General features: G+C 46.4%; 1 protein-coding gene across 3 annotated transcripts in view; it reads right to left on the bottom strand.

The window, feature by feature from the left end:
• Positions 1–5,563, bottom strand: part of cadm1b (cell adhesion molecule 1b) — a 221,184-nt gene extending 215,621 nt beyond the window's left edge. For 2 of the 3 annotated variants that reach the window (XM_062521188.1, XM_062521190.1), the window contains exon 1: positions 5,470–5,551. In XM_062521188.1, coding sequence (XP_062377172.1) covers positions 5,470–5,545 — 76 coding nt within the window. In that variant the 5' untranslated portion in view covers positions 5,546–5,551. Of the gene's footprint in view, positions 1–5,469 lie in introns of all 3 variants that reach the window. The other variant, XM_062521189.1, reaches the window with a different exon arrangement.
• Between the last annotated feature and the right edge of the window lie 6,937 nt (positions 5,564–12,500).

Here is a 12,500-nt window from a genome sequence, read left to right as displayed (position 1 = left end):
GATTAGCGTTGCAGCTAAGCTACACGCTGGGCATCCTAGCCAACTGAAAGGGCTCCATGTGTCATGAGAAGCCACACGTTGCCAAAGCCTCATCAACATACTGTATCTGTGGCAAGCAGCACATCAGCTGTCATCAACACACACATACAGTATAGATATACATACACAGCATGTCATTGACACACACATGATATATGTATATAATATATACCGTATATATATATATATATATATATATATATATATATATATATATACTGTACACACACACACACACACACACACACACACACACATATATAAAAGGCTTTAAAGAACAGGCTCTTGACTTTGCTTCATGCCACAGAACAATATGATGAACTTTCAGAATAACAAATCGATAAATTCCAAATATACTGTATGTATGTTTGGGAACTATAGATCCACTACCACACTGCCTGTGGGTTTGTGCTGAAACTTTTTGGGGTCTGAAGTGAAGCACTTTGAAAACCACACTCTACACAGATACTGAATTGTGAAAAGACTGCTCAGACAGATAAACAACTTTGTTTGTTTGTTTGTTTGTTTGTTTGTGGTTGTCTATTTCAGGGAGGTGCCATAGGACTAGCAAAGAGGAGGAACCTACACAACACACAATCAGACATGCACACAGGCTGATTCTAAATTAATCATTTAACATAATTTAAATATATTTAGAACATGTAACACTCCAACTATACATACTGTATATCCAACTACAAAGTCATATTTGTAATGTTGTTACACTGTTTAGTAGTATTCATAGACAATTGAATCCAATCCGCTATAATATCAATAGCAGCATGTAAGCAATGGACATTTCAATATTAGTTCAAAACCCCGGAAGACTAACTCAATGGTCAGTGGTTGTGTCCCCTCTAGGCAAGCACTCAGAGCAGCACTCAGGATGGACACTACGGACATCTACCAAATCAATTTACAACAATCTGCTGCAAGGCCATGATTACAGCTATAAGCTAAAAGCTCAATCTCACAGATATACTTGCAGAGCATACGTACAAACACGAGCATTGACACACTAAAATATTTACAGCCAAAACTCTCAGCGCATACCAACATATTCACATACTGTCAGAGCATACTAAAACATTCACGGCATGCTAACTCTTATGGTTATACTGTCAGATCATACTCACTTCACACATGAGTCATTAGAGAATACTAAAGTTTATACACCCACAGCCATACTGTCCTCAGAGCATACTGTACCTACATACAACCACACTCTCAGAACACAGTAACATAGCAACAGCTATACTCAAAGATCCTTCATTGCTATCTTGGAGCATACAGTACTACTCATGCCTAACCTAACATACTGTACCTACTACCATACTCTCAAGGCAGACTAATTTACTACTAATAATAATAAGAATAATACTAATATACTGCCATACTCTCAGAGCATACTAGCATATCCACTAACATACTCTCAAAGCATACTAGCATATCCACTACCATACTCTCAGAACATACTAGCATATCCACTACCATACTCTCAGAGAATACTAGCATACCCACTGCCATACTCTCAGAGAATACTAGCATAACCACTGTCATACTCTCCTGCGAGTAAACTGCCAGTGCCATGCCATCCTCCATGCACACACATAAACGCATACAAGGAGCTAACTCACACACACTTCACACCCAGCGGCAGCTCAATACTCTCAGGCTACTAAAGATGCGTTAGGCATCACACACGCACACACACACACAAGTCGTGTGTCCGACAGGAGTACTCAGCGGGTGGGTGGGAGGGGAAGGTCGATTTGCATTCCGAGTTGTGCGGCGGAAACACGCGCACTCTCAGGGCCACTCAGCACTGGTTTCATTAGACGCTGAACATCCCCTACCACAGAGGAATACCAGAGGCGAGGGGAATGCTTCATGTGGCCCGCCTGTCAATCACCCCACCGAGGCGCCACCGACGGACACGTGCAACAAGACCGACCGTCTGGGAGCTGGACTTCCACCGAGCATTTAAGCAGGGAGGATATACTGTAGTGTCCAGGTGATCAGGTGGCCTGCGGTACCACAGCAGCAGCGCACGTTTGGGTGGAGAGGAGAGGACAGAAGGGAATGGAGAAACTCCTAGAAATTACACACACACACACACACACACACACACACACACACACACACACACACCATAGGCTGCTGGACAGTAATGGTGTTAGCAGAGGGCTTGTCACCATAGGAAGGCGGCCAGAATAGAGTAGATGCCTCTCTGGGTGCAGATGAACTGGCTGGTACTTGCATCTAATGCAAATCTAAATCTGACCTTTTTTTTTAATTCTACATCCCACACCTACTGAAGTTTTAATCTGCTCCTTGCAAAATAGCTTACAGGCTCTTTAATATGCCATTAGTGGAAACTGAATATTTTCACAATCATGCAAACGCAAGCCCTGTTAAAACACTGGATTTTCCTCCTGGCACCAATAGCGCCAGCTAAGGCCATACAATTTAGTGCTTTGCATTATTTAGCAATTAGAGAAAGGCATATTAAACAGAGCATAATGCATGTCTAATGTCCACTAAATCCCATCCCTTTAAAAGGGGAAAAGAAAAGATGGTTTAGGATGATGAAGGGCAAGGGAGCCTCTTCACAGAGCTAGACTCCCCGCCCTGCCCTGCCCTCCCCTCCCCTTCCCTCCCCTCCCTTAGTAGGGTGCAGGACACCTCCACGGCACTGAATGCAGGCTGTATATTTATGGTAATGCAATCAAACACTGTTTACCTGTAGCATCTCTCTCCTCCTGACACACCTGGCCTATTTTAAGAGGACAGATAAAACGACAGCACAATGGGAAGGCTATATTTCACTCTCCTGCGCACGCCGCTGCTTTTATTGGGCTGTTTGAAGAGAGATCCACCTGGATTTTTAACAATATTTTCCAATCGTTCAAACTCACACTGCAGACGACGTTCGTGGAGAAAACCATGAGACTCTTGGGAATCACTGACCCAAAACGAAGAGGATTTTTACAGACTGAACTGCAGGTACTTTTAGGCTGATGGTAATTAAGGTTGAAATACATTTGGAAACTGAAATGTACAGAGAAAAAAAATAAAAACGCTGGATAAGGAAGCCACTGTGGGCGTGGGTAGCTTTGTGCTGGACGTTTGAAGTTATGTCGCCGTATTGCACTGCTGTCTTTTTATGAGCAAGCAACTGACGCTTTTGGCTTAACTCTAATTAGAGCTAAGTCATTTTGGTATGGAGCACACTGTCAGACTCCCATGTTAACAGGGAGCTTAGCCGTGAGACAGAGTGTCTCAACCTGCCATGGGAGGAAGGCGACTGAAACAGGAGTTTTGCTGCACAAACCCCTTTCTCCTCCAACGGACATCCTGAAGGATTCATGCACGACCACTTTGGCTCTAATTGCCATCAAGAAGAGTTCATGAGCAAAAATGACTTCATGACCACTAACATGAAATATCAGTTTAAAGAACTTCTGCACCCTTTCAGACACATGCCATCCTTCCCTGGGGAGTTGATTATTCTCTCTGGAGACTGGAGGGGGATTCATACACCTCTAGTCCACCACCCCCCATCCCGGCTGTCACCTTATCAGACTGAAGTTTTACAGTTTTCTCAGCATCTCCCTAACACTAATGACCTAGTGGATGCAAATGAGCATAGAACCTCCAACTCCCACAACTTGTCTGTCTGATTGGCTTCTACAGGTGACCAATCAGAGACCTGAGAACTGGTCTGGTGTCCCCAGAGGGGCATGTCAATGAGTGGGGCGTTGCTGTGAACTTGACCCTCTAGAGATTCTCTGGTCCACTCCAACAGGCCAGGCTCTTCTCTACCTGTCAGTCAAACGCGCGATGTTGTTCTCGCAGACATTAGCTGTTTAAGAATGCTCGGGGACTTTGTCCCTGGGTGACAATCAGTCTCTTTTCAAAATGGCTCAGGAGCCGCGAGTGTCCCCAAACGTTGCCCGGGGTTTCCACCGTGCGCAGCACCGGCAGATGAGCGTGGCTCCCACGGGAACTCTGGAGCCACCCAGCAGCGTCTTTCCGCAAGTGCATAACGAACACCGACACGAGCTCGACACAACCTGGGCATTTACAAGGGGCAGCACAAACGGAGAACTGACAGCGGGCAAAACTACGAACATCGTCACGGCAATAGAGGCCGCGTATGCGCTAAGCATGAAACGGCAGTGCAGGGAGCACGCGAGCAGAACATCGGGATGGACCTGTTGAGAGTCGTGAACACTTCCTCCAACGAGATGCAGAATGCATCATCTGCCCTTTACAGCTTACCATATGAGCTGCCCTAAATGTGAAATTGTCACTTCATTTTCCGGTTGTTGTAATGCGTCGCGTTGAATAAGAAACTAATTAAAGTAATTAGGCAACACATAAAAGAGAACTGCGCGACTGAATAATAGCCTAGACTGATTTTCAGAGGGTTCGGTATTTCGATACAGCACCATGCAACATTTCATTAAAACATTCACTGCTTCACAGGTCAAAATCAAAGTACGCTGCTGCATGATCATGGCAACATTGTATGAAACTGTATAGCCTATATGTTGTACAAAGAACTGCCACACTGTACAATATCAGCGACACCGACCTCGATCACTAAACTTGCTCTCTCCGTGAGAAGCTCACCAGACAGAGCATTGCCTCTGAGTAGATGTCGATAAACGCGGATTTTAATGAGGTGCTGGGCTAGTTTACAGCGATCGCTTATGGTACAGTAGCTTTGCTTCTGAAACGCGCAAGATAGACACTGTGGAGAAGACTACAAGCTGCATTGCGTGTTTTGCCTCTCTGCGCTAGCACTGATTGCTTGGGGCAGGAAGAGGGTACCTCTGGAAAACGTTGCAGTGCTAAAATGAATAGCTAATAAATGCAGGACCGATAGGAATAAATGTTACCATTCTTAGTGCTGCGTGAGCTTCGCCTACTTTTCATTTCATTCATATTACTTCCGTAAACATCGTATATCTTTCGAAGCCATAGTGCAATAATCAAACAACTGAACCAATTCAATGGTACGGATTTATTACTCGATCTATCTGTATTTTTGTTTTGTCGGTGTAGTTTTGCAAAGAAACCATCACGCTCCTTGCGCTTACACTTGTATAACCGTGACAAAAGCTGTCAGAGCACTTCGGAAACTGTAACAGTGTAACCTGCGGTTGGATTGCAAACTGTATAAGCCCTCAAGAATGGGCAAGACAGAGTTTATGTCTTAAATGTGGACGCCTGAGCCGGCGAAACGTTGGGATTTAAACCCATTTACTTACAGTAACCCAGAAGATGCGATAGGATTCCCAATAGTTCAGTGAACAACCCCTTCCACATATCAAAGGTACGTGAAAGTGGTTTTGCTCTGTTTGTGTCAAACAATCCACAACCAATTGTAAGCAGTCATATGTATATAGTTTTGAAACTTACCTTTCAACCCAAATGATGCCAAAACCATCAATACAGCGAGAGGAATAGAGAGAGATCCGCTAACCGAGATCGCCATGTTGGACACCTGCTTCAGACTGGCGCCGCTAAATCACCTAGAGACAGTCGGAGGATAATAAGATGCGGAAAGGGGGGGGGGAGTAAACACCGAATGATATCCTGAATAAATCGCGATATCTTCAAACACCTACCTTCTTAAATTGGTATGGGTGTGTGTGGTAGTATATGTAGCCTGTATGTTTGAATTTCACTAGATGATACACACTTAAATGGAATATTCCTTCTGCCATAGTTTAGACAACTAAGTCATATTTGGTTTTGAGTTATACATATTTTGCATGTTAGAAGTTAACAAAGGAAAAAAATAAAGCAATACAAACCTAAATTATTCCTTTCAAGTTAAACTCCAGTGATTATTTTCTCAGCGTGACAGGGAAATACAGCCGTCCGGAGTGCTCATTTCATGAAATATCAGAAACGGATATTTTGGCAAGAGATCAGCCTCATTTTGCCCCCTAGCGATTTTCTTCTGTCATTGAGTGCGGTGTTGTGTTCTTGCACAGAATCGCCATGAAGCAGAAGGGACAGACAGGCTACAAGACGCAGGGCGTGCCTCAGGCATAGAACGCTCGCAGGTGGAGAGCTCCAGTCATGCGGCGCTAATGGATGTACGCGAGAACGCACGTGGAGGAGAACGTCCAGAAATCGGGAAGTCATAGAACATAAGGACAAAGTTTTACAACAAACTTGTAAAGCGGGATTGACATGTGTATGCATTCCAATGGAGAAAAATAATGCGTTTGATAAGGATGCTCAAGGAGCTGGCGTCTTCTCCTTTTGATTTATATTAGTTGAGAGCAAACACAATCTCTTGGTGATTTATGTGGCCATAAACTACAGAACCATAAACAAACAAATGGGTTGCCAGAGCCCACCCTGTTAAGAGACCCAGACTGGGAGCCAGGCACAGGGGCCTGGGAGACAGGAACTAGGAAGACAACACAAAGGGCATCGACTGGTGGACGAGGTCCAGATCACTCTCCAGATCTGCCCTAGCACACATGCAACACAAATACTCTCTCTCACACACACACACACACACATTCAAACATGCAGTATATTCCCAGAGTGTTTGTGGCCATCCTCAGACATGCATTCTGAGACACATTCTTCAGTCCAGTGCTCCTTTCCCGAGCAAGATGAGCTGCAGAGAGTGTGTGTGTGTGTGTGTGTGTGTGTGTGTGACAGCAGTGTGTGTGTGTGTGTGAGAGAGAGCGAGAGAGAGAGAGAGAGAGAACGAACGATCGGTGTGTGTTTGCCCAGCAGAGGTTCAGTTGAGTGTGGCGTGCTCACACACAGCCATCAAACTTCATTTCAGTGGTGTGATGAGGCCCGTCGTTGAGTGAGAGTGCCTGCCATTTATTTTCAAATACTTCCTGGTGGCGCTATTACTGAAGACACTGAATTAGCTGGTGTGCTCTTGCTGTCTGGCTGACTGCACAAAGAGTGTCTGGCTGCTTCCCATAACAGATTTCTTTTCCATTTTTCACCAAATTCATTTCCTATGCGCAGCAGCGCAACGCACCAAAATCAGAAACTTCCAAGTTTGATAGGAAATATTTGCTCCTTTTGTGTGTGTGTGTGTGTGTGTGTGTGTGTGTGTGTGTGTCTCGTTATGGGCGCCTGTACATCTTCTCTCATCAAAATGTGATTTACAGAAACAAACGTGCTTGATTGAGGGGTGCTTTATTTGATTAATAGGTCCAATTATGCCCATGACAAGCAAAAGCATTAATCAATCAGTCATCTCATTTAGGAGATAAATGACCTCCTGCAGTTTCCTCCCCCCATCCCCCCCCACTCCCCCCCCACAGGGACAGTTGCTCTGTCCTGATGGGATGATTGTGCTGATGCCGGGGATTGAGTCCACCATCAACAGCGTCTGCCGGGCCTTACCGAGCCGAGCCATTTCATCCGGTCCCCGAGTTAGCCGTTAGCCGCCCAGGAGAGCGGCGCATAGCGCATGCTAGCGGGTCTAGCTGCTAATTACGGTCCCCTAACAGACGAGTGGCCGAGGCGGTTCCCCCGACGGGAGGGGGGAGCTTTCATCCCATCAGAACCCACAGATCCAAGGCTCCAGTTGGCACCCGCAACTCCAAAGGGCTCCGCTTTGGCAGCGCCACCTGCCAGCACTGCGTGCCTCTGAGGACAGAACAGAACAAACACACACACACACACACACACACACACACACACACACACACACACACACACACACACACACAGACAGACACACACACGCACGCACACAATGGAGTTGTGGAACTAAAGTCATTCTGTGCCTGATCTTCACCAAAGAGAGAGGATGCTTTCCTCTAGCCGCCTCACAATATGGGCCCATTTGAGAGAGTGCTCCGCTTCTGTCAAACATATTTCCTCTCTAGTTAGTTTTTCTTCTTCAAAACCACTTTGGGAACAAGAGCCCGGGCGTCTCTCTCTCTCTGTCTCATTCTCTGCATATGCATCTCGTGCAGTGGAGCACCGATCCGATGTGTGGGAGATTGTCATTTGGTTTGGTATTGTGAGGCGATGACAGAATGGCGTCTAATTGCACAATCTATTTTCAGAGTGTCGGTGTCAATCCTCATTGAGAGAGATGAGGAGATGGCGTGTTTAGAACTAATCTTAATCTCCCTCTCCCTCTCTCTCTCTCCTCTCTCTCTCCCGGCTAGACCCGTCTCTGTGGACAGCCTTCGCCGCATCAAATTCACTTCTGATATCATTAGGCAGTCCTGCCTGCCTGGCCTCCCCTGACGGCCTCCTCGGAGGAGGGATGAGTCTCAGCACTCTTAATATGAAAATAAACTCAAGCAGGGACACACACTTACAGTCACACACACACACACACGCACGCACGCACACACACACACACACAAACACAGTCACATACACTAATATACTCACACACGCAATTACGCGCACACACACATACACACACTAATATACACACACACACCTAAACGCTCTCAGCAGTGGCAGTTGCCTGTCCCTCCCAAAACTGTACTCTGCAACACTGTTACAATCCAAATGTGGAACTCAAGCACTGTCTCCACAACATCGCCAGGAACAATCTTCCCATCCCTAGGGCGTCAGTTGCCACTGACCTTCTCTCAACATGCGGTCACTCTCTCGATGCCCAGGTAGGCATCATTTAATGACCGCAGAGTGTCCAGTGTGCCACAAAGGCTAAGTGGCCAAACTGAATTGACAAAGACACCCCAAAGCCTGGGGAACGCTACACTACACTACTTGGGGCATGTTGGAAAATGCTTCTGCAGTAATTACGGTAATATGGGACAGGGGAACCTAGTGCAGGGCCACAAGCCTGAGAGTCTGAGCAGGCTTGAGGGTGAGGGTGGATGCCTGAATCTATAAGTGTGATTGTGTGTGTGTGTGTGTGTGTGTGTGTGTGAGAGAGAGAAAGAGAGAGAGAGAGAGAGAGAGAGAGATGGTGGGGGTATGATGCCATAGCTGATTTGGAAGTGAAGTGTTGAAAGAGAGAGAAAGGATGATGCCATAGCTGATTTTGTTATTCCGTGTGTGTGTGTGTGTGTGTGTGTGCCATGTGCTCTCTGTGGTGTCGATTGGTTGATGAAAGTGTGTGTGTGTGTGTGTGTATGGTGCGGGGCATCCGTGCTGCGACTCTGCTACTGAGGAGATGGACTTCCGGGCTGGACTGTGGAGAAGCTTCATCCGCAGGACTCCGTGACAGCAGAATTGTGCTGTGCTCTGTGTGCTCTCTCACTGACAGTGTGTGTGTGTGTGTGTGTGTGTGTGTCTGTTTGTGTTTGGGGTCCGTGCTGTGACTCTGTGACTGCTTCAGCCATAGGAGTCTGTGATAGCAGAATTGTACTCTGCTCTGTGTGCGTGGGTGTGTGTGTGTATGTGTGTGTGCTGCGCTCTGTGTGTGTGTGTGTGTGTGTGTGTGTGCTGTGCTCTGTGTGTGTATGTGTTTGGGGGGCTTCAGCCGCAGGAGTCTGCGACAGCAGAATTGTGCTGTGCTCTGTGTGTGTCTGTGTGTGCTGCGCTCTGTGTGTGTGTGTGTGTGTGTGTGTGTGGGTGCTGTGCTCTGTGTGTGTTTGTGTGTGCTGCGCTCTGTATGTGTGTGTGTGTGTGTGTGCGTGCGCGCTGTGCTCTGTGTGTGTATGTGTATGGGGGAGCTTCACCCGCAGGAGTGTGTGATGGCAGAGACGGACAGGACGGCGGTACCCGCTGCGCGGCCCGTGCCAGCGAGGCCAGCAGGGCACGGGCCGGCCAGAGGGAGGCCACACAGGAAGTCGCGTCCTGCGGCCGCGGATCTGACCGGTCGCCGCGTGCCGCAGATGGATGGGTGAGCACAGGCGGCGTCACATGACACTCCACACATCACACCACACCGACACCGCACTGCTCTGCACCGCCCCGTGGAGCTCCACCTGACTCCAGAACACCACAGAGCCCCGGCACTGTAGGGCGTGGCCATGAGTGACCAATGGCATTGTGTTAGTTACTGACCAATGACATTGTGTTAGTCACTGACCAATGGCATTGTGTTAGTCACTGACCAATGGCATTGTGTCCATCATTGACCAATGACATTGTGTTAGTTAAGTGTTCATCACTGACCAATGACATTGTGTTAGTCAGTGCTGACCAATATCATTGTGTTCATCATTGACCAATGGCATTGTGTTAGTTACTGACCAATGGGATTGTGTTAGTCACTGACCAATGACATTGTGTTAGTCACTGACCAATGACATTGTGTTAGTCACTGACCAATGGCATTGTGTCCATCATTGACCAATGACATTGTGTTAGTTAAGTGTTCATCACTGACCAATGACATTGTGTTAGTTAGTGCTGACCAATATCATTGTGTTCATCATTGACCAATGGCATTGTGTTACTGTAGTTACTGACCAATGGGATTGTGTTGATCACTGACCAATGACATTGTGTTAGTCACTGACCAATGGCATTGTGTCCATCATTGACCAATGACATTGTGTTAGTTAAGTGTTCATCACTGACCAATGACATTGTGTTAGTCAGTGACCAATATCATTGTGTTCATCATTGACCAATGGCATTGTGTTAGTTACTGACCAATGGGATTGTGTTAATCACTGACCAATGACATTGTGTTAGTCACTGACCAATGGCATTGTGTCCATCATTGATTAGAGATTAGATTAGATTTCTTTATTCGTCTCCACCAGGGAGAAATTTGTCTCGGAGACAGGGAGGTTGCAGCATTACACAAAAGACAAACACCAGTAACAGAACAGATAAAAATAACAGTACAGGCTCAGAAACATTGGATATCCTAACCCACTGCCCCTGTCCCATCAAGTCCATACTACCAATGACATTGTGTTAGTTAAGTGTTCATCACTGACCAATGACATTGTGTTAGTCAGTGACCAATATCATTGTGTTCATCATTGACCAATGGCATTGTGTTAGTTACTGACCAATGACAATGACAATGTGTTCATCACTGACCAATATCATTGTGCTAATTGCTGGTCAATCGCATGGAGAATGAATAAGGGAACTGTTTTGACTAACACACTGGTAGAGAAAATGGCCGGATGAGGGGAGGAGTGACGTGTTGTTTTTGAGCCCCCTGCTAAGAAGAATAGGCAGAGAGTAGGAAGGAGATAGAGGAAAATAAAAATAATAATTAGGGATAGGCCATTAACTGGGTGCAACTAATGCTCTGTCATCCCTCATCTACCTTGATGCCCTCAAGGTAGGAAGTGGAAGATATGAAGTGTGTGTGGTTGGTGATGGGGGGTGTGTGTGTGTGGGGGGGGGGTGCTTTTATCTACCCACCTACCTGAGTCACACCAGCTGGCCAGGACATGGTGGGTCAGTTAGAGAGGAGGCTGTCCAGCAGTGAAGGACGGAGTACTGCAGAGATGCAGCCGCCCTCATGCAGCCCAGGTCTTCTTAGAGCCCACGACATGACACCAGGGGATGACGCACTACACACATTACCCTGCAAATGATGGCTGGCTTTAACTTTACAGACAGCATTATAAGTATGTTACACACACACACACACACACACACACCCAGACATACTGTACATGTACATGCATGTTTGTACATATGTGTGTGTTTATGTGTGTGTGTGTGTGTGTGTGTGTTTGTGTGTTTGTGCATGTGTGTGTGTGTGTGTGTGTGTGTGTGTGTGTGTGTGTGCGTGTGTATGTGCTTGTGCATACGTTTGTGCAGCTTATAAACATATAAGTGTTTTTTTTTTTTTTTTTTTTTTTAAACAATCTCCAAATTCAATTCCAATTTAATATGTGAGATTGGGAGAAAGGTTAAAACAATTTAATTGGATTAATTTGCATGTGAAAATTGGTTCCATGTATCTTCAAACATCAGGATCCATAATTAGTCTGCTTTTAGGCGGCCATGTTTTGCCCAGCGTGGAATTTGCATATGTTAATTCTCCGAGGACTCTAACACAATGGGCCATTGAGATGGATGTTGTGAAGGCCTGTGCACCTGTGGACGCTCCGGCGAGAGGTTAAACACAGATTACAGGCAGGCGTCGGAGCCGAGGGGCCAAGGGCCGAGGGGCCGAGACCAGGGGCCCCCTCTCACGCCCACCCACACACACTCACCCCCACACACACACACACGCGCCACTTCAGTGCCAGACGTTGGCAGGCCTTAGTCAGTGTGCAGCGATCAAAAAGACTCATGTGTGATTAAATCATGAGCAGCCTCTGAGTCACGCTGCTAACGACATACACACACACACACACACACACACACACACTCCAATGATACACAGAGCTGATTTGTGTGCGTCACTTCATGCCGGGGGTTACATAAACTACATCCCCCAGAAGGCATGCGTCAGCATTAGGGATGGGTATTGATAAGTTTTTATCAATATCGATGGCATTATCGATTCTGCCTATCAATCCAATTCCTTATCAATTCTCTTA

This window comes from Sardina pilchardus, chromosome 19, assembly GCF_963854185.1.
Source record: "Sardina pilchardus chromosome 19, fSarPil1.1, whole genome shotgun sequence".
Taxonomy (NCBI): domain Eukaryota; kingdom Metazoa; phylum Chordata; class Actinopteri; order Clupeiformes; family Clupeidae; genus Sardina; species Sardina pilchardus.
The sequence above is the reverse complement of the archived record's forward strand: the minus strand, read 5'-3'. Positions and strand labels throughout refer to the sequence as shown.